Source organism: Monodelphis domestica, chromosome 1 (assembly GCF_027887165.1).
Source record: "Monodelphis domestica isolate mMonDom1 chromosome 1, mMonDom1.pri, whole genome shotgun sequence".
In the NCBI taxonomy this organism is placed as follows: domain Eukaryota; kingdom Metazoa; phylum Chordata; class Mammalia; order Didelphimorphia; family Didelphidae; genus Monodelphis; species Monodelphis domestica.
Window position 1 is genome coordinate 72,510,193 of NC_077227.1, and position 15,227 is coordinate 72,525,419.

Sequence of the window (15,227 nt, forward strand, 5' to 3'; positions counted from 1 at the left end):
TTTTCATTAAGCAGTAGTGGAGATTTTGTTGGAAACCTTAATATGAACTCAGGCTGGAGACTCTTAAGTGGTAGGAATAATAAATGCATAGTGATTAAAAATGAAATCCATTGAAAACATCATTATGCTTAAATTCATAAATGTCATTACAGTCATAAGTGGGTAAAATTTTCTAAACTATTACCTTTGTCCTAAAGCATAATGGTACTTGTGTGTACTTTTAATTCCATTTAACTACTTCTCCAAATCCCATATATTAGAATTAATCTTTCAGCCTAATTCTGATTTGCAATGTATAAAACACTTCTAATTTCTTCAGTAACTCTAGGCATTGAACAGTTTTATCAAATGAAAATTCCATGCAGAATTCATATGTGGGGAATTTGGCATTTGCATTAAATTTATGAGGAAATACTTTTGTAGTAAGATAAATGAACAAAAAACATGGATTGACTGACTACCTTTTACATTTTTTTCTCAAGTGGTGGTGGTAACTTAAATGTGAACTGCAAAATGTTTATACATGTCATAGCAGTCATTTATGATGTTTCTTTTTAAGGACTTAAAGCCCAGTAATATAGTAGTAAAATCAGACTGCACTTTGAAGATTCTTGACTTTGGACTGGCCAGAACTGCAGGAACTAGTTTTATGATGACACCTTATGTAGTGACTCGTTACTACAGAGCACCCGAGGTCATCCTAGGGATGGGCTACAAAGAAAACGGTCAGCAAACATAGTATTTCTTTGAAATGTAGTTATAATTTATTTTCCCTTTTGAACATCATATTTCTAATGTAAATGTTTAACCTGTATAATCTTTTTAGTGTTCAAAAATAAATGTGTGCAGTTGTGCCGAATTTATGAAATTTTACTCTTAATTTTTTTCATCACTGTTTGAAAATCTGGGGATCCTGTTTGTGTAAACGTGAACACACACAAACAGTACTATCAAAGCAATTTTCTTCACCTTCAGTATATGTTGTTAACTATAACATAGAAATAATCATTTTAAAAACTAACCTTACCTTTGATAATTTAGTAGTAATGATAATTGTCCTGTTTTCATAATCTTGATGCTTAAAATTAACTGGTAAGATTTTAAGGGATAAAATGCATGTTTCAGTTCCTCCAGTCTTCTAGTTTGCTTTGCAACTTCACCAACCTCTGAGCATTTTTTATGGCAATAAGAAATGCAGAACTCATAATTCAGATGAAAAACATTAAAAAATGTTTTTCTCTGTGTGGATCAAAAACAACTTAAGTCCAGGTCCTCAGAGCCATGAATATGATAAAACCTACAAAAGAAATCAAAGTGATTATAAAAGCTTTGTTGGTCCATTCTCCAAGGAAGGTCTTGTGCTACTTTTTTATTTGCATGTCTATGTTTATATATGTACATATATACAATCTGTATATATGCACACACACACACATATATATATACATACACATTCATGTATAGGAATATACACACATTTCAACTTGAAACCAGTTATAAAGTATCTTTTTTTTTTTTTTTAATCCCTTACCTTCGGTCATAGAATCAATAATGTCTATTGGTTTTAAGGCAGAAAAATGATAAGGCATAGGCATTGAAATTTAAGTGACTTACCCAGGGTCACACAGGATGCATTTGAACCCAAGATTTCCCTTCTCTATGCTTGGCTTTCAATTCACTGAGCCATCTAGCTGCCCCTTAAAGTAACTTTTGTTAGTTAGAAGTTTTACTTTTAATACTGAAGTAAATTCTAAAATGTTAGATATAACTTTACTTCTTCATATCTATCTATAAAAGGAAATCATGTTCAGGGAGTTACATACATTTGTAGAGAATCATGTGCCCAAGATTTGATTTCTATCATATTAAATTTAATTAACTTCATTAAAAAGAATACTTTGGTAAAAGACCTTGAGTCTTGTAAATTCTTATTTCTCTAAGATATGCCACCAGTGAATTTTTAAAGCCTTAATGACATAAAAATCAATGAATTTGGTTAGGGAGGAGATGTATTTTAAAGAATTAATAGCGTTAGGTTTTCAGATTAGTACCCTTCTCTTGTCTCTTAACATATTTTGGTGGGGATAGAAGGTAAACTAAAAAAAATTATTTTTAAAACATCTCCATTTTATACCTTTAAAAACTGCTGAGACATTTTTGCTTCAAAATTAATGTGTAAAATGTGGATGTGAATTTACAAAGCTTTTCACCATTATATTTCACAAAGCATCTATTCTGACCTATGGCCACATTTTTCTTTGTTTAAGCACGGCGAACCATTAAAGAAGAGCAACAAAAACTATATGTGTAAAACATTTAAGAAAAAGTCCATGATATTTTATGTCAAGCTGTGAAATAATTATTAAAAGATACTTAATTGGACTCTAGGGATTGGTTCATGAACTGTTCTTTTAAATCTCTTTTTTAAATTATTCAGCTTCACAGGTTAAATTTCATTTTAGTAAATGATCATAGGAAATTACCAAGACTCATCCCGAGATCCTTCTATCAGCATAAGTAAAGTTGATATTTCTGCCTGTGATTTCTCCCTTCTTTTCCTTTAAAAGAATCTGGGGCTTTTAAACTCTAAAAGTGTATATAGATGTTTCTGGAGTTTTCCAGTTCATTTTGCTTGATCTCCCTTTACCCCTCATTTGCTGCTCCAGTCTTACATGCCCTCTTTTATTTACTATCCAGAACCTCGAGTATGTCTGTGTGTGTTGTGTGTTTTACTGAAAACAGGTGAAAATCCCCAAATTTTGTGTTTTCTTTAAATATGTAAATTATTTTTGTTAAGCTTCAGTTGAAATCTCATTTAAAATTGGAGAGGAGAAATGATTCTTAAGAAACAATTTAAATCAAAATACAGTTTCTTCATTTTGCATCTGAGGAAACCAAGAACCAGAGAACTGAAGTAACCTTCCCATGGTTCTATTGTTAGTTAATTGCAGAACTGGGACTAGAATCTTAACTTCCTGACTCCAAGGCCAACTATTTCCTCTTTCCTATACTATGTCTCTTAAAGAGAAACTCATTAAGAGTTTTGTATTATATGGCATTGTTTAAGGAATTAGTACTACTTCTATCCAAAACTGATTTCTTTGATCAAAGAAAAATTTGCAAATATAGATTTGAGTTTGGGGGTTTGTTTTGGAGGGGGGAAAATGTATTTCTTTGGGATATCTTAAAGATAGTTGTTTGTATTATCCTTAAATTTAGTTATGAATCTTTCCCTAAGGTCATTTATGTAAAATAATAATCAAAAGTTCTTATATAATATGGTTAAGAAAACTCTTAACACATACTATGTTTAATCCTGTTATAACATAGCAGAGTATTTATGATCTGTCATTGAAATGGATAAAGCCATTGTCAAAGTCTTTTGAAGAATTTTAGGTCAATGCTATCTTATATGTGTATTTTAAGACAATTTTTTATTTGTTATGAAATTTGTGCATAATGTTCATTAGCACTGTTAGATCTTTTCAATATGAAATTGTTGTTTTATTGAAGAAATAGTTTGAATTAATCATAGTCTGCTTAGAGGAACATAAATAATTTTAATGTCAATGAATATTTTAATATGCTAAATTATTTCTGCTCATGCTTTTTTGGTTTATTTGACTTAAAGAAAGTGCAGTGCACAGTTGAATTTCAAAACAAAAGAAAGATTTCTTTAATTGGACTATGTATTTATATCCTTTAACAGTATTACATGTTACAGTTTATTGGCTGCTTCTTCATATTCAAATATTCCAAAAATACCAAAGAACTCATACCATGTTCCTTTATACTATAACTGTGCAAAGCTCTCACTTTAAATTTTAAAACTTAATTACAAGGCTGTACACATTTTCCTTTGTGAATCAAACAAAATTCTTTGGAAAATACTTTTGTTTAGAATCTTTCCATTAATTAAAACTAAGATCATTTCTTTTTTTTTTTCTGTGATAAGTTTCAGCAGTTTTATATAATGCAATCATGTTATGCTTCTTTAATTTTAAATGACCTTTTGCTTTGCTTTTCCTTCTTTTGTGCTACAAACATAGTGGATTTATGGTCTGTGGGGTGCATTATGGGAGAAATGGTTTGCCACAAAATCCTCTTTCCAGGAAGGGACTGTATCCTTGTGCGGCTGCAGCAGTTTGATTGGTGATTCACTCTTTAATGCTGTCATGAAAGTGCTTATGGTCCAATTTTCTTTAAATAGACATGAAGCTTTGTTGTTGTTGTATCTTTCCAAAAATTGTTCTGATAATAAGTTGAATCATTTTTTAGGCTGCACCTAGCAGTAGGACATAGTCTCTGCTGGGAGTCAGAGCACCATTCATTGTCACTCATTTTCATTTGACACTGCTTTTTATAATTTAAATATCATATTGTGTGTATGATTTTATTTTAGTGTGTTTTGTTTTGTTTTGTTTTTTACTTTAGCCAATACCTTTTTGTTAATGTCATTGCATTTTGTTTTCAGTTGACATTTGGTCAGTTGGGTGCATCATGGGAGAAATGATCAAAGGTGGTGTTTTGTTCCCAGGTACAGATCGTATCCTTACTTTTTGCCTAGACTAGTTTTTGAAAGGTCAAAATTAACTTCAGCTTGGTCAGTGTAACATAGTCTTGTCTCTTACACAATTAATGAGGTAATGCTAAAATACTGTTTCAGAATACCACCAGCTGATATAGACCACATGTAGACCTTTCTTATATTTGTAGTGTCATATCATTAAAAAATGCTCAAGTGCAATTAATTATCTATTTCTAGTTTATCATGGGCTTTGGATTTATTAATTTAACCAAAACCAATAAGCATGGCATTCATTCAGAATTTCTAATATTCCTTTCACTTGAATAGATTTAGAGGTGTTTAGGAAATAGATTTTAAAAGTGTCCATTGCCTCTGGTCATACATTTTTTTTTGTTTTGTTTTATGTCTGTGTGCTGTTTTTGCTGTTGTCCCTTATTGAATTTAACTCATTGATCCTTTCATCTTAAATATTTGAGTAGTGCTGCTTTTTTGTGATGTTGATTAGATTAGGATTCATTAGAACACATTTTGTCCTTCTGTCTGCTTTTTTACTTACTATATTAACAGTAATCAGCTGTATTTCTGTGTCAAACTGAAATGCTTACATCTGTTTAGAAGAAAGTATAGTAATATTAGATCTATTAACCATAGTCCCGTTTGGATATGTGTGAGCCTCAGCTGGAAGTGCTTTTCCCCTAGTGATTCACAAAGTAGTTAGGGATATATATGCCCAACTGATATAATCTGAAAGCTTTCATGGTGCCCAGAGTGACTTTTGTCATTTATACAGCTTCATCTGGATACTATGTAGAACCCACTTCTTTTGTAATATCAGTGAACAAGAAAGGAAGGGGAGACGCATTTAGCATCCCCCAGCATTGTTGCATCCTTTGTATCTGGATGGATGAGGTCTCTGTAAGTGTCAGGCCAAATAGTAATAATATATAAAATCCATTTAAAATTGCCACCAACTGATCATCTAAATGTTGGTTGATAGACCAGCCAGCTATTGATACTGATAGAAATAAACATTTGCCCCCTCCTATATTTGTATGTGGCCCAGTATTTTTCAGGGATTTAGCAGAATTTTTAATATGTCCCTGAATAGGAATTAGTTTTACTACATTATAGTTTGACTTTATTTATTAGGGACCTTCTATATTTGATCTCTGAAAGGTAGTTTTTTACTTCCACAGTTATTATTAAATCTTTGTGAAATAATTCAATATTTTATAATCAGTGAAATTATATGCATGTATATGTATGTATATATACATATATAAAATTATATATATCATATATTTATATATCATTTTTCAAAGTACTGGATCAATGTGAATTGTTATAAACATACACAAGAAATTTCCCTCTTACAATAACTGATTCTGGTCAAACAAATATAATTGCTGGATTTGAAAGAGAAAGGAATCTATTACTAGCATTTGTGATCAGGATCTTAAGATAACTAGAAAAAAGGAAATTTAGCATTCCCTCTATGATTTTGAACCTTTTATACTTAGTAGCCTTTAATGAATTGTTATTGTCTCTATTTTTTGATTCAGCTGTAGTAAGAAAGTAATCTGTTTTTATAGTGAAATCAATATAAAAACCTCAACTGATATTAAGTTAATTTATTGATTTTTCTTTCTGTTTTCACTACTTTATTCAGTGTAGTAGTACAACTTTATATTTTTCACATTGTTCTTGTGAATTTTAGGGAGTATTATTTTTATCATTTTGATTTGTTATAGCTGATGTATATCTATCCAGTATTTTTCTTAGCTGCTTGATCTTAGATATTGATCAGTGGAATAAAGTTATTGAACAACTTGGAACACCATGCCCTGAGTTCATGAAGAAATTGCAACCAACAGTAAGGACATATGTGGAGAATAGACCTAAATATGCTGGATATAGCTTTGAGAAGCTCTTCCCAGATGTACTTTTCCCAGCTGACTCAGAGCACAACAAACTTAAAGGTATCTTTTTTTTAAGTATCCAAAAATTCAGAATGATCTTTGAAATTAATTTCAAATAAATTTTAGTATATCAATGCATGTGGTCTTATTAAATGTTTTTTAGGCATGGAAATATAAGGAAATGCATATAGAAGTAACCCAAACTGTTTCTTTTACAGCTAGTCAGGCAAGGGATTTGTTGTCAAAAATGCTGGTTATAGATGCATCTAAAAGAATCTCTGTGGATGAAGCTCTCCAGCACCCATATATCAACGTCTGGTATGATCCTTCAGAAGCAGAGGCAGTGAGTTCTTTTCTTTATGTTTCTGAGATATATTGAGAAAGGGAGGGAGGGAGAGAGAGAGATTACACTTTCCTTCTGTGAGTTAGGAATCATTTTGTTTTTGTCTTTTGGGGAACAAAAAATAATTGACTGGCACATTCATCAAACATTTTATTTTTGACAGATTAATAGATACAACTTAGGTATAAGCACTTTGTATCTAATTAGTATATTATATAAGCTGTTGTTCCAGAAAGTGGGTGGAGGGAATTTCTGTTACTAAAGGTCCTTTGATTTATTTAATGTGAGTTAAGCTGTAAAAGAATGGGACGAAAGGATACTATCACTTATTCAACTGTTATTTTTAAGCCTCTTTTACCATTCCATTCCTATGCCCCACCCCAAAAGAGGAAATTTGGAGCATATTTCCAACCTCCTAAGATCCCTAGGTCTGAACCTTAGAAGGATCAGGGAACTGAATTGAATAAGTGTAAGGCATAATAAGTAAGGCATACATACTATATTTGGATTTAAGATTTTTGGTTTTAAACAGTCTTGATTTATATGTGAAAAAATACAGTAAATTGCCATTGGTTTAAATAAGGCTAGACATCTTAGAATTTTGGAGGTAATAGAAGGGTAGGTAAACTGTTGACTTCCCTCAGAGTGAGATCAGGAATCCTCAGGGACCATTAATTGATTCAAAACTTTTCCTTTTTCCCTACAGTTGTTTGAATATTCCCTAGTTATGATTCTAAGACAAACTTGCTGACTTGTGTTAGTGGAATTTATCTTTGTAAGCTCTTCACTTATTTCCCAATTTTTAATAACTTGAGTTATTTATTGCTGCCTCATCTCTTACAGCCTCCACCAAAGATACCGGACAAGCAGTTGGATGAAAGGGAGCACACAATAGAAGAGTGGAAAGGTATGGGCAAAACAAAAACTAAAAACTTGAGGGAGTGGAGCCCCTAAACCAAAAGTCCATTTTACTTTCAAAATCTATTCATTTGGGCAAGATCTATCTAAATAGATTTTTAGGTACCCATGCTATTTCTTTCATAACTGGCTTTTATGTCTCTGGAATAAAGATTAGACATAAGTCATTTAGATTTGGTGTTTTAGTGTACTTCTTTACATTATTGTAGTTCACTTTTCTCCTAGTTTTGCTTTCGGATCATTTTATAGCAGTCCTCCCTTTTTTTCTCTGAATTCCTCATATTTTTTGCTTCTTAGATACAGTAATATTCCATTCCATACCATAGATTGTTCATCTAGTCTGCATTATTTGATAGATACTTAATTTATTTCCATTTTTATTTTGTTGCTACTAAAAGAATGTCATTATGAATATTTTGGAATGTATGGAACCATTTTGTCATTTATCCCCTTAGGATATATGCTCAGTAGTAGGCTTTATGGGTCAAAGGTATTTACAGTTAAACAACTTCCTCAGGTAATTCTAAATTGATTTCCAAAATGCACTAATTCACAGCTATATCAACAGTGTATCAACCTTCCTAACATTCCACAACCCTTCCAACATTAGTTATTTCCTTCTTTTGTCATCTTTGCCTATTTGCTGGGTGTAATATGAAACTTGAATTGGTTTATTTTGTTTTTATTTTACTGGTGATTTTCACATAAGATTATAATTTTCCTATCTTTTGTTAACTTTATCCTTTGTTTAGTTATCTATTGAAGAATGACTCATCTTAGAAAATCCTTTCATTTCCCTATATGTCTTTTTTTCTTTTTTAACTCATACCTCCTGTTTTAGAATCAATACTAAGTATTAGTTATAAGGTAGAAGAGTGGTATGGGCTAGGCAATGGGGGTTAAGTAATTTGCCAGTGGTCCCACATCCAGTAAGCTTTTTGAGACCAGATTGCCCCCAGGCCTGGCACTTATCTACTGAGCTACCTAGCTGTCCTTTTCCTATTTATCTTGAACTTTTATCAGATATATTTGAAAGAAGGTTTTCCCCCCTGCTCAACAGTTTCTCTTTTCATTATAAGCTGTATTTTTTTTTGCGTTTTTACAAGTTTTTCCATTTTGTACAATTGAAAATTCCTCTTGTGTCATTTTTTATATCCTCTAATCCCTTAACAATATTTTTTTTAATTATCTTATAACTTTCACATCCAAAATTGTGACATCAGAAACCACCTAAACTTTTAAGTTGATGTTTGTTATGATAATGAACTTAAAGGTTTTATAGCTTGTTTAGATAAGAAAGGGCCTCGTGTTTATGGGCACTTAACTCTGTCTCATCAAACATGATACATACCAGGCCTAGGATTCTCTGCCCTGATTTTTATCTAGATCAGTCTTTGTCTTTTCTATTGTAGGTTTAAACCTCTTGCCCTAGCACTGCCCTAAAATCAACTTTAAAAGATCTGGCTAAAGGAGATCCATTTATAGCATTGGCCTCCAAATCCTGTTCAAAATATCACTTACTGTATTTGTTGTTAGTAATGAACCTATGGTATGAAATTGGCTTTTGTCTGTTGTTAACTTCTTCCTCTTTTTCCAGAATTGATATACAAGGAAGTTATGGACTTGGAGGAAAGAACTAAGAATGGAGTTATACGGGGTCAGCCGGCTCCTTTAGGTTGGTTACAATATAAGCTCAGTTTAAAACAGCTTATTAATTCTATTTCTACTTTTCAGTGAGTCTAAAACTTTAATTCTTTCATTATAGTTACTCCATTTGTACTTAACAGTTTCATATGCATAAGGAAGGTTCAGTGTCCTTTACCAGAGGGAGTCAGGGCACCAATATGTAATGCATCCATTTATATAAATGTTCAAGGCTATTTAACTTTTTTAAAACTGCTTTATAGTACACATCTACTAATTTGATGTTTCATTGAGTGACAGAACCAATAATCAAAACATTTTCAGTTGACAATGATTTACCTTAAAATTATTTTGTAAAATTCAGTATTTCTGTAATTTTGTGATTTTGGTCAAAATGTGCTAGTGGTTTTAGCATTGATATCTGCATGTCTTATTAACTGATTATATATCAGGGTGAGAGGGAGAAGCTGACAAGACTCAATGGTGCTTTATAAATCCAGATGTGCACATATTGGTTTTTATATTTAATATTTATTTTTTAATTTTAATGTATATTTAATATACTTATTAATTTACATATAATATACAATTTGCATGTTTGTATTTTAATGACTATAAATGCATCTGAAGCAGTTAAGTGTCATTTTCCATTTAAACTGAAAGATGCCCATTACACTTAAAGTGTTTATTTTCTTTTCCCTTTTAAGATATTTTTAAATGTGTGAGCATTGTGAAAAATTGTCATACTGTTTAGTGTTGAGTTTTATTTAGCTTAGGAGATACTAGTAGCCATTACTTGAGGACAATGCAGTGCAAGCAACTCTCTATGCAACTGTATCTGCAACTGATTTGCTGTTTTGTTTCTCATAGCACAGGTGCAGCAGTGATTAGTGGCTCTCAACATCCATCTTCATCATCGTCTGTCAATGATGTGTCTTCAATGTCAACAGATCCAACATTGGCCTCTGATACAGATAGCAGTCTAGAAACATCAGCTGGACCTCTGGGCTGCTGTAGATGACTATTTGGTCAGGGGTGGGAGGGTAGAGGGAGGGGGGATGCAGGAGGGAAGGGGATTCATTTAGGTATTGATAGAACTACTTTGAAAACAATTCAGTGGTCTTATTTTTGAGTGTTTTGTTTTTTCCCAAAAAATGTAGGATTCATTTTTTAAAAAAATATCAAGTGCTGTAATTTAAAACTGTAAGTTGTTTTTAAAAATGCCACAAAATATATTGTGGTTTTTTTTGTTTGTTTGTTTGTTTTTGCTGTAATTATCTGTATAATGTAAACCTAATAATTTTATCATGGTTTAAAATTTTTGCCTATTTGCTTTACCTTATGCTGCTGATTCATTTTTAACTGAATTTGAAAGCTTTGTTTTATCAAAGCAACTATTATGTGGTGACTTGCCTTTATCATGAATTATTTAAGATTTTATAGTGGTTTTTTTATTAGAATTTATTCCAGATGTTTTGTTCATGACAATATCCTTCAGGGTTATGTGCTTGTCATTAGTTTATTCCCTGGAGAAAGAGGTAAGATATATCTCTGTAGCCAGTTATATTCAGGTATAATTACTGTAAATGATTGAGTTAAACCTCCAATTCTTGCTATTTGCCCATCTTAATTTAGTCAAAACAATTAGTAGGAAACCCAACATAATTTCTTGTCAAAGTCACTTCATCTGAATGGCAGAATAATGCAAAGCATGTCTTTCTAAGATGCCATATATTCAGCCTACCCCCAAAATAAAAAAAAGATACGGTGTATTCTTCACAATTATGGCATGCTAAAAGCTTATGATCACATCAAGTCAAGAGGATACTTCATGAATAATACATTTCAATGCAAATAAACATATGGTTTACTTCTACTAGCTATTAGCCTGTTTTTGTACACACAAAAGCTAATCTATCTTTCTAGGACACAGATCCCCAGAAATGTCCTGGAGTCCCTCTAAATAGATTTCATCTTCAGATAGCCTTGGCTCCTGACCATTTCTGATTTCCTATTACTTGGTATCAGAATCAGCTGAACACCTATTTTTGGTAGGGGAGGGAAGAGGGGAAACTCATTTCCTGGCCAGTTGTTTCTCTTCATTTAGATGTAGCATATTCCTATTATCTACTAGCTGTCGGGATGTCCCAGAACCTACTTAGAAATCTGTAGGTATCATATAAGCAATACTGTTAATCTTAAAATAGTACTGCATAGCCATATATAAGATATCTTTTTCTAAGGCCTTGCTCCTTCATATAAGTAGAGGAGGAATAAATGGTGGGTTCTTCTTTAGCCTGAGTCTTTAATTTTTGATAACTTAATTTTCAATAAAACACCTAATACAGTCGCTAAGTAGTGTAAAATGGTGCTGCTCCTGACAAATGTATGTTAATTGTTTACATTTTATATTTGCAAAATTATTTCTCTGGAACTGAACTTTTTCTTAGGTAAAGCAATCATTGAAATCTCATTTCAAAAAATGCACATTTTCAGTAAAAATTTTTGACTCTTGATCACTTTTTGAAGAAAAAGGGATTTGTGTAGTGAGTTGAAATAGAACAAACATCTAAGTTTTTGTTCTAGTTCATTTGAAATTTTTATTCTATTTTTTAATTTATTTTTTTTTTAATAGCAAATTCCTAGGCCCAGGAGAATTAATGACCAGAATTAGGAAAGGAGCTCATTTTCAGTTTCTGGAAGTTCACTAGATGTTCGGTCATGTATTTATTTTGGGGAAATAACCTTTTGTGTAAGATATTTTAGATTATTGTTAGCACTCAGTATTTTAAAATATTGCTTTAATTTAGCTTTTTAGTAAATCTTTAAAAGGTGAAATTATTGTTGATGCATTAAAGCAGTGATTCCTACCATTCTTAGAATTGCAATACCCAGCTGTCTTATTTTTTGACACTCTTCAAAGGGGCAACATGGCTGTGTGTTTTTTTTAATTAAAATTAATTGAAGTTAATTTATTTTTGAGAATTGTGAGACACCTTTTGATTCATAAAACCAAGACTGAGAATCAGTCTTCAAGTTTCTCATGTGATTGTGTTCTTTTGACTTTGACAGGTTAGTTTAACAGTTTCTTCATTTTTTTCTCTTAATAGGTTAGGTCACTATTGCACTTTAAAAGATGTACTTTCTAGATTTATCTTCCTGTAGAATCTCACAATACTTTGTATTTTTCTTTTTGGGTTTTTTTTTTTTATGATGGGCCATCAGAGTAGAAAAGTAACAAAGTAAATAATACTTACCTCCTACCAGCAAATTGTTGTTTTATTTAATAATTTGTTTTATTTTTATTTCATTTCCCACTGGCCCAAATATTGGCAAGGAAAACTAAATGTTCTTCTATCTATAACTTTTTAAAAGTGCCAGCTACCACTTGAAAAAACCAGCATTTGTCAGCTAAATTCAGAAAATAAGAACTTTTATTCCCTAAAGTGATCTAAAATATTCATCAACCTATATATTGATCATACGGTTTAGTTTGGCTAAGTGTTGTCTGTGTCTGAGATTTATATGGCACAAATTCTTAGCACTACTTAACTAGATTTACATTTTATAATAGTGAGGGTGTCTATGCACAAGTTCCTTTTTATGTTATTTTTTAAAATTGTTCTGATCTTTAAGGCATCTTAACTAAATATATATAGTTTTTTTTTAATGGAAGTCACAAATGAGATTGCCATGGCTATTTATGTAAAACAAGCTTGCATATTTTATAATTTTGATGTTTTTTTCCAGGAGGAACTTAAAATATGCCTATCAGTTTACGCTATGAATATTAATGTTAAGTCAAGATGAGTTAGTCATATTTGTAAGCTGGGAGATCAGTATTTTGCTGTTCCACTTCCATGCTGTACTTTTACATGCTAATTTTTATTAAGCATCAATTTTAAAATGATTGTATTGTTGGCTTCTGTTTATTTGGACCACATATCCATGCCAATCATCTTTCTTCCGTTCATTTTAGAAATCTTATTTTATATTGCCACATACTGTCAATCAGTCTGGCTGTTTTGATGTTTGCTATTCCAAGTTGGGAAAGGCACTGTTACATCCTTCTCAGGCTTTCTAGAAGAAACTGAAAGCTCTTTAAATAGAGATACTACTACACCAAACTTCTTGAAATACCATGAATTTGATTGTAATGATAAAAGCCTTACTTGTTAAATCTTACTTTCTTTTCTGACTGATTCTCCTAATCCTGCAGTATTGTCTAAGAAGAGGAAGCTAGAAAAGACATGACTTTTGTAGTGGAAATCATCAGACAAATGAAGCAATCTCCTGGGTTACCAAACAACTTGGTTCACCTTATAGGCCAGTTTCTGCTACACATATGAAGACAACTACTCAGTGTTGCCTAGACACTCACTTGTATTCCATTTTGATCTAAATCATATATAGTCCATTTTCAAGAATGCTACTGTAGTCTGTTCATGTGTATTGTTCTTTAGCAACACATTAGATAGTGGATGCATGAAGCCCCACAAACCCCTGTTAAGATTCTACCAATAGTGGAAGGATTCAAATATCATCATTGTTTTGTCAGTAACTCTTTGGGTACTGCCTATATAAATCCTTTTATATTTTAGTATATGATGCATATATGTATATATATATTGTATTTTATGTTTGATCTTTAGAAGCCTTTTTTTCTACTGAGATTTTCAGAATAAGCCTTTTTTTTGTTTTTTGTCTTTTTTCACTTAATGACAGCAAGTTGAAGAATTGAAGGGCATTGAAGCAGAGATGTATAGTATGGGGTAAGATTAGAAACCTCATGAAAAAAAAATCACTTAAAGCTGTTCTGGTTCACTTAATTGCTCTTAGTTAAGTGCTCTTAAGGAGAGTCTAGTAAGAGTAACACTTTACTAATCATTTCTGGTATAATTTTCTCTCCATTTACTGAAACTTGTGATAAGTAGACCTGTGGATTAGCTTTGCACAATGTTTCCACTTCCACAATGGCTTATAAATTAAACTAGGTTTTTATTGAACTACCTCACACTAATTTTCTATGCTTTCCTGAGTAAACTGTTGCCCTTACTATTAGACCTTTGCTGAATGTGAACTGTAAGTGTGTTTTTCTAATTCCTTTATGGCCAATGTTGAGATGATACCAGTAAGTATGTAAAATGTATCATTTGCATAAGTAAGAAGCATTCACATGTAAATCCTTTTTTTGACTGTATTTCCTGGAAAGTTGTGTTAGATGTGATTGGTGAATTGATTATTGTCTGTTTTTGTAAGTAAAGATCTAGTAGTATCAGTCCATTCTTTACATTTTACAAAAGGAATAAATCTTAGTAAATTTTACGAACAGATGAATTACTTTTGTAGGCCCAATATTTGGTATATTTTTGGGAAGCTTTTAATCTTTTAGCCTGACAGTAAAGTTGAGCAAATGAGCTGTGTACCTGGAATGTGACCTCTATTTTCTCAAAGCAGATTATCCTGTTTTAGGGGGTGGGTCTAAAACCTCACAATTTTAAAATTTTAAATCACATTTGCTTTTCTACCCACATAACCCCATTCCTTTTTCAGTCATTGCTCTCTGTGTTCTAGTCCTACATCCTCTCTCCCTTAGACAAAAAACAAATGTGGCACTTTGTGGGGAATGCTGAGATGATTATTGTGGTTTTAATCACCCATGCCATAGGTCATTAAACACGTACCACTGGAATGTAAACAATGTTAACTAGTATGTCAATTGGTTATAATATTTTAAATAAAAAAGAAAAAAAAGTTGTATGACAAGATTGAAATTAAGAGTTGTTTCATTGAAAAATCCTGTTTTAAAATTATAGTAAAGGATAGGTTTGTTTTAGTAAGTGTAGACAATAGTGTTAGAATATGGTGTCTACCA

At 31.8% G+C, this 15,227-nt stretch overlaps 1 protein-coding gene across 4 annotated transcripts in view; it reads left to right on the forward strand.

The window, feature by feature from the left end:
- MAPK8 (mitogen-activated protein kinase 8) overlaps nt 1–14,677 on the forward strand; it is a 104,124-nt gene extending 89,447 nt beyond the window's left edge. The window contains exons 7-13 of one of the 4 annotated variants that reach the window (XM_056800676.1): nt 560–725; nt 4,050–4,121; nt 6,325–6,507; nt 6,666–6,790; nt 7,634–7,697; nt 9,306–9,383; nt 10,223–14,677. In XM_056800676.1, the coding sequence (XP_056656654.1) occupies nt 560–725; nt 4,050–4,121; nt 6,325–6,507; nt 6,666–6,790; nt 7,634–7,697; nt 9,306–9,383; nt 10,223–10,239 (705 nt within the window). In that variant the 3' untranslated portion in view covers nt 10,240–14,677. Of the gene's footprint in view, nt 1–559; nt 726–4,049; nt 4,122–4,474; nt 4,547–6,324; nt 6,508–6,665; nt 6,791–7,633; nt 7,698–9,305; nt 9,384–10,222 lie in introns of all 4 variants that reach the window. The other 3 variants (XM_056800673.1, XM_056800675.1, XM_056800670.1) reach the window with 3 other exon arrangements.
- The last annotated feature ends 550 nt before the right edge of the window (nt 14,678–15,227 follow it).